Source organism: Eumetopias jubatus, unplaced genomic scaffold (genome assembly GCF_037043125.1).
Source record: "Eumetopias jubatus isolate StellerSeaLion01/CBP00866 unplaced genomic scaffold, mEumJub1_p1.0 scaffold_16, whole genome shotgun sequence".
Taxonomy (NCBI): domain Eukaryota; kingdom Metazoa; phylum Chordata; class Mammalia; order Carnivora; family Otariidae; genus Eumetopias; species Eumetopias jubatus.
The window spans coordinates 52,831,632-52,845,831 of record NW_028274822.1 but is presented as its reverse complement, the minus strand read 5'-3'; the positions used below and the strand labels follow the sequence as shown (position 1 = coordinate 52,845,831).

At 41.4% G+C, this 14,200-nt stretch overlaps 1 protein-coding gene and 1 pseudogene across 1 annotated transcript; one reads left to right on the top strand and one right to left on the bottom strand.

The window, feature by feature from the left end:
• Positions 1-2,458: 2,458 nt before the first annotated feature.
• Positions 2,459-3,216, top strand: LOC114200306 (chromobox protein homolog 3-like; annotated as a pseudogene).
• Positions 3,217-5,092: 1,876 nt separating this feature from the next.
• On the bottom strand, positions 5,093-5,604 carry LOC114200328 (small ribosomal subunit protein eS25). The gene has a single exon (XM_028092374.2). It carries the CDS (start codon positions 5,524-5,526, stop codon positions 5,149-5,151), a length of 378 nt encoding a protein of 125 aa, XP_027948175.1. The 5' UTR covers positions 5,527-5,604; the 3' UTR covers positions 5,093-5,148.
• Positions 5,605-14,200: the final 8,596 nt, after the last annotated feature.

The window sequence follows — 14,200 nt, the reverse complement described above, 5'->3', positions numbered from 1 at the left end:
CCTTCGTACCGAGCACGTGTGTCCCTACGCGGAGAAAATAGACGCCCGGACACCCTGGGCCGCCTCTTCCACCTCATTTGCTAGTGGTTTTATGTGGGCTCCAATGTGGGCCACTGAGACAAAGCTTGACCCTGAGAACGTCCGAACCGAGATGCTGTGACGTCACTGTGGCTCCCTCGGGGGGCCTCCGAGGGTCCTGAAGTGGCTCCGTGTCTAAACCTTCTCACTGCAGTGACCTTACCTCCACAGCTGTTGTCATGTTGCTAAAAATTGTGAATTAGAACACCTACGCCAAAGGATTAAGTTAGGTGATTTTAGCAAAATACTTAACATACAGTACTCGTTGAGTAAAAGCCTTTATTGCGTTTCATTAAATATCCTTACCATGGGCGCGTAGTGCCCTGTCATTGTTGGGAGGACTCGTTTAGTCATTTACTTTCCATTTCTTTTTAAGATTTTATTTATTTGACACAGAGAGACACCAGGAGAGAGGGAACACAAGCAGGGGGAGTGGGAGAGGGAGAAGCCGGCGTCCGGTGGAGCCGGGAGCCTGATGCGGGGCTGGATCCCAGAACCCTGGGATCATGACCTGAGCCTAAGGCAGACACTTAAGGGCTGAGCCACCTAGGCGCCCCCACTTCTTAAAAATATCTAGTGAATATTTTGTACTTGAGAGTGACATGTAAATTCGCTAAGCCCAAGGTAGCAGACGGAGGGATTTTTCGATTCTCCAATGGGTATTTAGTATATTTTCTGTTTTACTAGGTTTGAAAAGACCTTCATGGTTAGTTATATAGATAGATTCTTACCATTGGTGTATGTTAGAAACTTAGATTTGCTTGTCCATATAAAGATGTTCCAGAATCCTGGGGGAGGGGAGTGGCTAGACATGTATGATATTCAAGGTAGAACACAGTAGGAACAAGAGTGTGAAGGCATGTATGTTTGCAGAACGTAATTAGGGCTGGAGGTGGGGAAACTGGAGCTGTGGATGGTGAAGGAAAAAATTGGCAAGACGCAAGTTGTGGCCAAATGCTATTCATGTTCCTGAAGGGAGAAGTAGGGAAAGACAGACCAAAGTAACCTCCAGTTCTTATGGGATTGCTTTGATGTCTCTCAAGTTCATGTGACCTTTTCCTTCGATCCCATTATGTAATAGTCTTTGATTTAAATGGCTCAAGAAAAAAATTGGGTAAAATGAATTGCCTAACTATTTCATCAAATTCAGATTAGGTCCAGTTCATCATCAGGGCAATTTCTTATTTCTCTGTACAGTAATTCCAAATTGCACATATAGGTGGATACAAACAAACTTTTCATATCTTTAGAAGAGATTTCAAGATAATTGCCAAGAGGAGAGAGGGAAAACTGCCAGAGAAGTTTACTACAATATTATGGGCAACCATTGGTGGAAGCATTAATAGTATCTTCTTAGAGGTCAAGTCTGAATCAGTCTTATGTCTGAGTATGGTGATCTGAACAGCCTCAGAACCATTTTCCATTCACTTGTTCTCAGAGCGAAACTCTTCAGATAGCTTTATCAAGAAAGAAAGATTAGGGACGCCTGGGTGACTCAGTCAGTTGGGCATATGCCTTCGGCTCGGGTCATTATCCCAGTGTCCTAGGATCAGCCCTGCATCCAGCTCCCTGCTCAGCAGGGGGGCCTGCTTCTCCCTCTCCCTCTGCCTTCTGCTCTGCCTACTTGTGCTTAATCTCTCTCTCTGTCAAATAAATAAAATCTTTAAAAAACAAAAAAAAGATGAGTTTTTTCTTTATTCAATTTGAAAAAAGTTTAATGGGGCGCCTGGGTGGCTCAGTTGTTAAGCATCTGCCTTCTGCTCAGGTCATGATCCCAGGGTCCTGGGATGGAGCCCCACGTCAGGCTCCCTGCTCAGCGGGAGGCCTGCTTCACCCTCTCCCACTCCCCCTGCTTGTGTTCCTGCTCTCTCTCTCTCTCTCTCTCTCTCTGTCAAATAAACAATGAAAATCTTTTTTAAAAAGTAAGGGCGCCTAGGTGGCTCAGTTGGTTGGGCGACTGCCTTCGGCTCAGGTCATGATCCTGGAGTCCCGGGATCGAGTCCCGTGTCGGGCTCTCCGCTCAGCGGGGAGTCTGCTTCTCCCTCTGACCTGCCTCCCTCTCCTGCTCTCCCTCTCTCTCATATAAATAAAATCTTTTAAAAAATAAAAAAAGTTTGAAATAACCCAGTAGCACAACTAGTTCTCTTCAACTAGCTCGATTTTTATTTTCATTAGCCGTCTTAAAATATAGAGTATAAGTGCCCCTGTATCAGTTATCTATTGCTGCGTAACAACCTACCCTAAAAACTAAGTGGCCTCTTGCACAGCTCTCCATGGCCCTCCTCCTGGGATGTGGGCCACATAATCTGAAATGCCACAAACCCAGACTAGACCTGCTGGAGGCAGTGAGGAATATAATTCTTCACCTCCACAATTAAAAATGGCCTCCAATAAAGCTACATTGCAAAAATATGGGAAAGAAACAGATGGAAAGAGTAAGAGTTGAGGAGCCTGAAGTTGAAAAGCCTGAAGATTTGGTGGTGGAAAAAGCACTGTACCAATGTGTAGAGAACGGGAAGGTGAAGTACTTCCTTAAATGGAAGAGATTTACAAACTCTGACAATACTTGAAAACCTGAAGAAAATTTAGATCATCCAGAGTTAATCGAACTATTTCTTAATTCTGAAAAAGTTGTTAAAGAAAAAGATAGGACAAAAAGAAAGTATTTAACTGACAGTGAATCTGATGACAGCAAATCAAAGAAGAAAAGAGATGCTGCTGACAAACCAAGACACTTTGCCAGTGGTCTTTGTCCTGAACATATAGTGTCACAGACAGCAGCGGAGAGTTCATCTTTCTCATGAAACAGAGAGATGCAGATGAGACAGACTTGGTGCTGGCAAAAGAGGCAAACATGAAGTGTCCTCAAATTGTAATTGCCTTTTTTTTTAAGATTTTATTTATTTATTTGACAGAGAGAGACACAGCGAGAGAGGGAACACAAGCAGGGGGAGTGGGAGAGGGAGAAGCAGGCTTCCCGCCCAGCAGGGAGCCCGATGCAGGGCTCGATCCCAGGACCCCGGGACCATGACCTGAGCGGAAGGCAGATGCTTAACGGCTGAGCCACCCAGGCGCCCTGTAATTGCTTTTTATAAAGAGAGAGAAACTTTGCATTCTTGTCCGGAAGATGCTCAATAATCATTCATATTCATATATATATGTATGGGTCTTGGTTCTATGACTCATTCGTGTGAATAACTATATTCTAATGAAAATCAGATTTAATCTGTTTATTTTGAATAGTATCAAAGGAATTGCTGGGTTGTTTTTGTTTCTTGCATCAATAGCATTGGTTACTTTGGACAAATAAAAGCTTACTGTAGTTGCTTCATTTATCAAAAAAGAACATATGATACCATGGTAGATTATTCTCTCTCTCTCATTAAAGAGCAGTTTTTCTAAATGTTAGAAAAAATTTCCATAGTCATAACTCAATCAGAACTTATGTTTAACCAATAATGACTAAGGACCATTCTGGGTTTTTGTTTATTTATACAAGTGTAAATGGTTGTTGTTGGGTTTTTCCTTTTTTACATTCACCAAAACAAAAATGTCATTTCACAATCATGGGTAAGTCCATATTGTTTCTGGGATGCCATCTTTCTGAGAAAAGCAAGAAATAGATTGCCTCAAGGGAAATGGAAAATTTTCCTGAAGCCATAAAACTTCAAGCAAGTAGATGATTCTACAAATAATTGGACAATTTAAATAAAAACTATTTTAATTGGAGAATTTAAAGTAGACTTATCACAATTCCTATCTATATCTATAATTATATTAGTACAACAGTTTATTTGCAAAACTCCCTGAAGGAAAAATTTTACCACTCCCAATAACCTTCCCACTCAGAGGAGAAGACTAAACAAATGATGTGTTTTAATAAGCCAAACAAGGCTTGGTTAAATGGGCATTCAAAGTTCCCCCTAGAGAACCATTCCTTTACGAAAGATTGAAATCCTTGTGCTATACTGACTAAAAGACCAGGATTTGTGGAAACCAATCTGATGATTAGAAATGTTGCTGTTTCGGACCTGCTAGCATAAATGAGCAAACAAACTTTTGTAATTTCAACTATTGATTTGTGTGTTTTTTCTTTACCCAACCCATTCCTTACCTGCAGCCTCAGTCTTTTCAATGTTTGTGTTACTGGTTCAGCAGAAGTCTGGAGAAATGGTAACTTTATAGTAATCAGAATGTTATCCAACTGTGTATTGATTGCTTACTTCATTGTAAATATTGTTGAGCAGTGGTCAGTAGATAGTTTTCATTTTAAAAAATTTAGTGGCTTCAAACAGAAGCCGTGTGTTTGCTCATGATTCTGAAATTTGGGCTGAGCTTCGCTGGGCAGTTCTGCTGGCCTCACTTGAGATCACATACACTGCAGCAGTCCCCTGGCAGCTTGCGTGGGGCTGAATGGTCCATGACGGTCTCATTCACATAGCTGGCAGCTGAGGCTATTTAGAACTGAAGCTCTGTTCTCCCCTGTTAGGCATCTCTAATAGGATAGCTTAGTTTTCTTACTTGGCTGTCCCAGAATCTCAAAAGAAAAGGTTCTAATGTGCAAGTGCCTACCAAAGCTCTGCTTGCATTACATTTGCTGATGTCATTGGTCAAAGCTAGTCACATAGCCGAACTCCTGAGTGGCCCCTCACAATAGAGGGAAGCTTGTGGAAATCCCTGCTGATTTGGTGGTTGGTGCTGTTATCTGTGTACTGTGATGAGACCAGTTTGGTAATATATTATAGATCAAGGATAGTTGCCAGAAAGAAGGGGGGGGTGGAAATACCGGCTTGTTAGGATTTGTGGATGAAGATAAATTCTCCTCAAATAAAAATACCTAGAAAATAAAGAGCAAGGGGGATGTGGGGATGGGGTAACTGGGTGATGGACATTAAGAAGGGCACATGATGTATTGAGCACTGGATATTATATAAGACGGATGTATCACTGAACTCTACCTCTGAAACTAATAATACACTATATGTTAATTGAATTTAAATTTTATTTTTTATTTTTTTTTTGATTTAATAAAGTTTTATTTTCCAAAATGTACAGTTGGTGGGATCTTGTTCATGCATCTTCACCAGCAGCTGGGGCATCTCCACCCTTGGTGTTTCTGGTGTAAATTACTTGAGCTCTGTGCTTTGAAACCAGTTTAATAAGTCCTTTACTAAGGAGCTCCTGAAGGGCTGCCCTGGCCAGGGAACCTCGAATCTTCAGTCTCTCAGAGACAACAGCTGGAGTTATAAGCTTATAGTTGGGAACTTCCTTACAGAGTTTGTCATATGTCGCTTTGTCAAACAAGACCAGATTATTGAGCTTGTCCCGAACTTTGCCTTTGGACCACTTCTTCTTTTTCGCCTTGCCCCCAGATTTGTTCACTGGGTCTTTGTCTTTCTTGGCCGATTTTCCGGCATCTTTCTTCTTCTTGTCATCCTTGGGCGGCATAGCGAAGCCGGGAGAGCAGCGTCCACCCCTGCAGCCTCGCTAAGATGTCGGACAAAAAGGAAGCACGGCTCCCCGACCGGCCCAGAAACCTCCACCCCTGAATTTAAATTTTAAAAAAAAGAAGGAAAATAAAGAGCAAGGAAAGTGAGTTTTTGATACTCCTATCTTCCAAAAAATTTTTTAGAGAGCGAGAGCACTCATGAGTGCAGGGGGGTGGTGGGAGGTGCAGAGGGAGAGGGAGAGAATCTTAAGCAGTCTCCACACCCAGCTTGGAGCCTGATATGGGGCTCGATCTCATCACCCTGAGATCATGACCTGAGCCAAAATCAAGAGTTGGACGCTTAACCAACTGAGTCACCTAGGCACCCCTAGGTGACTTAAAAATAAACATTTTTTTTAAGTACATTTCTTTCAGGAAAGGTAAGGACAATGTTAGTGATCTGAGTTCAGACTTTCCTAGCTAAAAACACTGTAATAATACAGTTTATGATTCTAAGCCCCAATCTACCAGATGGGTAGAGAACATCTTGGGTTTCCTTCTGTTACCAGTTTTAACAAGTTCTAAGTTCTGAGTAGTGGAGAGAGAAGCTCATCCTTGTCAACATGGCCTCTTTAGATCTGGTGGCTTCCTGTTGCTTTTGTGCCACCTGGGACATGGGAATCACTTACAAGGCTTCTCTTGATCCCATCTGCTCAGATGCACTATATAGCTACTTAGGGGAGTTGGGAGTACCATCTCTTCTTACCAGCCCAGAGGGAATCTCTTTTTTAATTTTAATCCATCTTTCTTCAAAGTACTTTATCAATGCCTATAAGTCTTTCATTCATTTTTATCCCCTCTCCAAAACACTTTGCTTTCTTCTAAGAGCTTAGTTTTTGGGGCACCTGTCAGTCAGTTAAGCGTCTGCCTTGGGCTCAGGTCATAATCCCAGGGTCCTCGAATCGAGCCCCGCATCGGGCTCCCTGCTCAGCAGGAAGCCTGCTTCTCCCTCTCCCTCTCCGCCTGCTTGTGTTCCCTCTCTTGCTGTGTCTCTCTCTGTCAAATAAATAAATGAAATCTTAAAAAAAAAAAAAAGAGCTTAGGTTTTTAGGGGGAAAAAAGTTCCCAGGAGGAAAGTGTCTTTTCTGCTCTGTACCTTGTTTCAATGATCTATCGCTGTATATCCAATTACCTTAAAACCTATTGGCTTAAAACAATAATCTTTTCCTTTATTTGTTCATGATTTGGCAATTTTGGCAGGGCTTGGTGGAACCAGATTTCTCTGTTCCTGGTGCTATCAGCTTGGGCAGTTCTTAGAGGAGTCACTTGCAGGATGCCTTACTCATGTAGCTGGTAAGTTGGTGCTGGCTGTTGGCTGAGAGCTCCGCTGGGGTTGTTGGCCAGCACCCTCAGATTTCTTCTTCAACCCTTCCTTTTGGCTTGGTTGGGATTCTCACAACGGTGGGCTCAGGGTAGTCAGACTAGTGGCTGACTCCCCCTAGAGCACGAACGTGGAAGCTTGCAGAACTTCGTAAGGTTTAGGACTGCAACAGCGTTACTTCTGCCATACTCTATTGGTTAAAGCAGGTCAGAGGGCCATCCTAAATTAAAGGGAAGGGACTATACCACAGGCAAGAATATGGGAGAAATGGAGCTTTGGCGCCACCAAAGTAATAGTCTGTGACAAAGTTCTCCTGGGGCAAGAAAGCACACAGCCTGCTATTTTTTGAACGGGGGTAGGGAGTTGGTGGAGTTGGTTAAGGGAAAATCAAAGAAGGAAAAAACATGTTAAAATATGTTAATATCTCAGAATATATCTCTAGCCATATCAGTCTTTGCCAACTTTCTCCTGACACATTAGCTTTAATTTCCACGTCACATAAAGAACTAACCTTGAATGAGACACCTTAAAGTTTTTAAATTTACTGTTTGATTGTGTTTTGGTAGTAAAACACTGATTATTTTTTCCTTCAAGACATCCATGTTGTTGACCAGGACCACAGGGTGGGCTCTGCTGGTGTGAGGAGGACACCATGGCTAGAGAGGTTTTAAGACTGGAAGAATTTATCCAGCAGAAAAAGATATGTCTCTGAAGAAGCAAAGAAAGGCCCCAGGCATTGCACTGCAGTGTTTTAGAAACCCAGGATTCATGTCTGAAGCTGAATGAACCTTCTCAGACCCTGCCCAGAGGAGAAGAGTATCAGGATAAGTTAGCAGCTGAAGAAAGAACCAGTAGTGAAGAAGAAAGGTACAAGAAGACAAGCAGCCTTGGGAGGGCTCCAGTGAATGAGGACTCAGATTTGGAAAGACTCATTCATTCATTCATTCATTCAGTCCTCAAGGATTTATCACTGCTCCTTCCATCATGTTTAGGGAGGAAACAGACATGTTTTGCATATCCTCAGTACAGTTATGGGCTTTACATAACTATCTTATTTAATCGTCACACCAACCTTTACCTTAATCATTTTATAGATTAAGAACCTGAAATTCAAAAGATGTTAGTAAATATGCCCAAAACTCATACCCGGACTGGTGCAAAAGCTCTGCTACTTGTTCTTTACCTGGGGGAGATGGGGGAGCTATGTCACCAGTAGGAAATTCCCCATCTCTATCAGCAGTATCAGTCAGCTTTTGTTGCTGTAACAAACATTCCAAAACTATCAATGATTTTTTGGGAGGATAACACTTTTTTTATTGATGTATAATTAACATACAGTGTTATATTAGTTTCAGGTGTACAATATAATAATTCTACAGTTCCATACATTTCTCAGTGCTCCTCAGGATAAGTGTACTCTTCATCCCCTTCACCTGTTTCTTCCATCTCCACACCCATCTGTTGCAACAGGCAGTTTGTTCTCTGTATTTGAGTTTGGTTTTTCTTTGTCTCTTTTTTCTTTGTTTATTTGTTTTGTTTTTTTATATTCCACATATGAGTGAAATCATATGGTATTTGTCTTTCTCAGTCTGACTCATTTCACTTAGCATTAAATTCTCTAGGTCCATCCATGTTGTTCCAAATGGCAAGATTTCATTTTTTTTTTATGGCTGAATAATATGCCATTATGTGTGTGTGTGTACGTACATGCATACATACCACATCTTTATTCATCTATCAATGGACACTTAGGTTACAGAACTCAGGAAAATGTTTACTTACCAGATTACAGGTTTATCATAAAAGAATATAATTCAGGAAGAGTTGGATGGAAGAGAGGCCTAGTGCAGGGACATGGAGCTTCCATGCTCTCTCTGGGCTCTCCACTATTCCAGAACTTCTGTGTGTTCACCAACCCAGAAGCTCTCCAAACCCTATCCCTTTGGGGTTTTGTGGGGGCTTCATTATATAGGCATGATTGATTAAATCATTGGCCAATGGTGACCGATTCAACCTCTAGCTCCTCTCCCTTCCTAGGAGGTGGGCTGGTGAAGTGGGTGGGACTGAAAGGTCCTCCCCTCCTGGTTGTTTCCACTGGCAATGAACTCCCATCCTTAAGGGCTTTCTAAAAATCTAAAAATCCAACCCCCCCGAAAAATTTTAAAAAAACATGAAATAAAAATAAAATAAAATAAAAAATAAAAAAAATAAAAATCTAAAAATCTCATTAACTCACATGTAGTTGAAAGGGGATTGTTAAGAATAACAAGACACCTTTATCACTCTTATCACTTAAGAAATTCCAAGGATTTTAAAGCTATGTGTCAGGAACAGCAAGACCAAATATACATTTCATATTATAAGTCACAGTTATCACATACACATTTATATATTCTTCCGCAACTATTATTTTTGCTCAAATGTTTGTGAGATTCATTCATGTTGATGCATGTAGCTGTAGTTCATTCTTTTTTTTACTGCTATATGGTATTTCTTGATATAAATATACCCCTATATTATTCTATCAATGGACATTTAATTATTTATTTATTATTAGTAGTAGTATTAATTTTTGGTGTTGGAGACCCATTTAATGTGGACACTCAAGGCCTGGGCAGAGTGGGGAGTGCCCAGGAATTGGGCAGGCAGGCAAGGTGGGTGGGTTGCGTGCCCAGACCTGACCCCTGAGGGGATGCCAGGTGGTGGGGGCTGACCCAGGCACACCAAGGGGAGTACCAGAAGGGGGGCCCAGGCAGGCAAACCAACCAAGATACCTGTAGGTCAGCCCTTGAGAAGGTATCTAAGCCAGGTGATGCGTGCCCAGGCCAGAGCCTAGCCCTGAGAGGCAGGTTTCTGTCTGCTTGGGGGCTCCCACAGCCTAGCGGCTAGCATCGCTCGAAGCTTCACCAGCTGCTGCTGACACTCAAGACCTGTCTGCCAGCTGGATTCAAGCAGCTCCTGGAGGAGGGTATGTAGGTGGTCATTCTTCTCCTCTAGGTAGTCCAGACAGGAGCTGATCTGGTCCAACATGGAGCCAATGGTAGTATACTCTGCTTCCCTGGAGCTGTCATCATCGCCTTCCATTCCCACCTCCACAGGCATGCCCAGGTCCCCAATGGGGCCCGACATTGCAACCTCCAGAGCCGCTGGGGCCACACAAGATAGAATTCGGTGACCGTCGTACCACCAGCTGGTGCCGGGCAGAAGATGGGTTCAATGGACATTTTTAAAAAAGATTTTATTTATTTATTGAGAGAGAGAGAGAGTGAGAGAGCACAAGCAAGGGGAGCAGCAGAGGGAGCAGAAGAAGCAGGCTCCCCACTGAGCAGGGAGCCCTGGGGGCAGGGGGAGTCTCAATCCTAGGACCCCCAGGATCATGACCTGAGCAGAAGGCAGATGCTTAACTGACTGAGCCACCCAGGCGCCCCTCAATGGATATTTTAATTATTTCCAGGATTTGGGTTTCTTATTTGTTTTTGCTTTTCAAAGAAATCAGGCTTCTGTGAATATTTGTGTGTTATATTCCGGTGTTCTTATGCAATGGATATATTTTGTAGGATATATATCAAGTGTCATGGAGTCCGTGTACTTATAAATTTAACAGATAATGCCTTTTTTTTTTCAGTACTATAGAAGAGTTCCTGCCATTTCATTTCCTTGTCATGTCAAACCCTCCTTAGGAGGGTTTTTTACTTTAAAAATTTTTTGTCAATCTGGTGAATGTGAAATAGTGTATCATTGTGGTTGTAATCTGCGTTCCCCTCCTTATAAATGAGGCTGAACATCTTTCCATATGTGTATTCCCTAATTGTGTTTCCTCTTCTGTGAAATGCCTCTTCATGTGGTGCACCCATTTTTCTATGGGTTTGAGTTTTCCCATTGATTTTTAGGAGTACTTTATATATAGTGGCTACTAAACCTTGGTTGGTTATATGTCTTATTAACATCTTTCCTCTGTTTGTGGCTTGTATTTTCCCTTCTTTGGGAGGTCTTTTAATGAACAGTAGTACCTGATCTTAATATGATTGAATTTATTAATCATTTTCATTATGGTTAGTGCTTTCTGGTCTCCTTTTAAAAATTCCTCTACTTCCAATGCTTTCTCAAATTTTATGCTTAAAGATTAAATATTTTCCATTAAAAGTTTTTTTCTTTAATTTGTATGGAGTTGATTTGTATCATACTGACAAAGGAACCAATGTCATTCTTTTTTAATGAATAATTGAGCATCATTTATTTAACAGTCAGCCTATCTTTTCCCTGCTATGTCCTATGTAACTGAATGCATGCTTCTGTTCCCAGGTTTTCTAGCGTGTTGTATTGGTTATTTTTTTTTTTCTGAATGCATGCTTCTGTTCCCAGGTTTTCTAGCATGTTGTATTGGTTATTTTTTTTCCCATTCGGGTAATATTGCACTGCCTTAATAATCTAGCTTTATTGTGTTTTGATATACTATAGAGCAAACTACCTCAACTTATTCTTCTTCAGGGGTGTCATGTAGTTGGTTTTTAAGTATCACTGCAAGAGTGATGATTTCTTCTTCTTTTTGCTTAGTGTTTTCTCACATAAGAGACACTTGAGGAACGCCTGGGTGGCTCAGCCTGTTAAGCATCTGTTTTCCACTCAGGTCATGATCCCAGGATCCTGGGTCGAGTCCTGCATCGGGCTCCCTGCTCAGCGGGGAGTCTGCTTCTCCCTCTCCCTCTGCCTGCCGCTCCCCCTCCTTGTGCACCTACTTGCTCTCTCTCAAATAAATAAATAAAATCTCTCTTTTTTTAAAGAGACACTTGAAATTGTAGACAACTGCCATTTCTACAGTAGCAAAACCCATAGTTTATTAAGTACAGTATAAGCTTTTAAAATTGACTGGTATTACTTACTTTAAAATTTAATGAGTACAGTATAAGCTTTTTAAAGTTACTTTAAAATTTAATGAGTACAGTATAAGCTTTTACAATTGACTGGTATTACTTACTGCAAAAGACTTAGTTGTGCTTGGAAAGCTGTTATCTGCCTCCACATCAAGCTCATTATGTGATTCCCCCAAATCCTTTTTCATATTGTTCTTAACTACCCTGTGCATTCTGATTCAGTTAGAACATAAATAGACAAGGCTACTTAACAACACAGAAGGAACAAATTTTCTAATCACTCACTGCCTTATACACATTTTTTTCCTTCCTGGATTTTCATGATTTTTACCTAACTGAACTAAATGGAAAAACTTGATTCTATTTGCATATAAACACGCATGTGGCAAACTTTTTAAGAGGAATAAAATTGGAAACTTTCTCCCTCAAATGCTAAAAGTACAATTGACCCTCTGGACTAGAATGATGTATCACTTTATCCTGTGATTTTTCCGTCCTCTCATACCCCAAATTGAGAAACACACTTATCAGCAGTCAGAAGCAAGAGAAAAATCATATATTTGTGAGTGGCATAATAAGATCTATCCTAAAAACATGACTCTGACAACAGTGTGAAGGAAAGATGACATTTTGTGTGGACACTGTTTCGTACATTTTGTATAGTAAGTAGGGTACCTTATAGTACCTTATTTAGAAGATGAATAAAGTGATAATTAAAGATCTATTATCATTCATTCATTCATCAAATATTTATTGTGTGTCAACTAGATGTTGAGGATACAAATCAATTTCCTGTCTTCCTGGTGCTCATATTCAATAGGGGGAGGCAGAAACAATTTAACAATGAAATATACAGAATGTCAGATGGTGATTAATGTGCTATAGAGAGAAATTTAAAAGGATGGAAGTCCTGGGGGCCAGAGGGTCACAATTTTATATAATGGTCAGAGAACATTTTCTGATAAGGTGATATTTGAGAAGAAAGCTGAAGGAAATAGAGGAGCAAGTTGTAAAGATCAATGAGACAAATGTTCCTGGCAGAGGGAAAAACAAGTGCAAAGATCCTGAGTTTCGAACACGGCTGGCATTGTGATAGAGTAATAGAGGGTGAGAATAATAATAATAGAGAGATGAATGGGGGAGAGAAAGACTAATGGAAAGGGCCTTGTGGGTCCCAATGATAATTTTGGCATTCACCCTGAACAAAAGGGAAAGTACTGGAGAACTTTGAACAAAGGAATGATATGGTCTGGCATATTTTTTTAAGTCAAAGGTTTTAAAGATTTTTATTTATTTGAGAGAGAGAGAGCATGAGTGGGGGTAGAGAGGCAGAGGGAGAAGCAAACTCCCCCCTCAGCAGGGAGACTGGCCTGGGGCTCGATCCCAGGACCCGGAGATCATGACCTGAGCTGAAGGCAGACGCTCAACCATCTGAGCCACCCAGGTGCCCCTTGACATATTTTTTAAGAGAACTCTGACTGCTATGTTGAAGATAGACTGTAAGAGGCTGAATGACTGGAGGCTGAGTCAGTAATCCAGGCAAGAGATAATAAGGGCTTGATCTAGGCTGGTAGTGGTGGAGCGGAGGTGCAGTGGTCAGATTCTGATATATTCTGAAGGTGAAGCTGACAGATTTGCCAGTGGATTGGATGTGGAGTATGGGGGAAAAGAGAGGAGTCAAGGCAATCTCTAAAATTTGTGGCTCCCTGGGAAGGATAGTGCATACTTGTGTATTTTTGGCTCCTCAGCCTCTCAATCTCCTCCTATGTTTGGAGGATTCCCATCATATAAATGTAGGTGCCAGACAGAGCACATCTCTGACTGAAAGTGTGACTGTAGATTCCAGAAACTCCTTGTTCTAGTCTCCCAGGCCTCTGCGATGCACTCATGTGACCAATCAGACATTAATGGGGCAGCGACCACAGCACCCACCTAGTGGAGGCAACAGACGCACCCTTAGCCCAGGGTAGAGTGTGTCCACTGTGCAAGGAACAGCTAGCAGTGGGGTCCTCATGGAAGCAGTTCTTGAGTCTCCTTATGCTTTTGGCTATGTAGCTCTCAAGTCGGGTGTGCCAACCTCCCAAGAAATCCACAAGCTACATAGATTCCTAGTCAAAAATATTGTATATGCTTTTACAAGAGCCAGAGATCATTTTTTTTCCTTGTAGCTAAAAACCACGATTGATACGTTGCAGATTGATATTCTTACCATGAATGTTGTCATAATAATAACTGCCATTATTGAATAACTGAGGCACTTATTTCAATTGATTCTGTTGGATAGATATTATTTCTATACTGAGACATAAAGGAAAATCACTTGCCCAAGGTCATATGGCTAGTAATTGACAAAGCTGGGACTCAAATCCAAATTTATTTGACTCTGAAGCCTAAACACTTATACACTATGGATAAGTTCACTTGGGATTCATATGATATTGT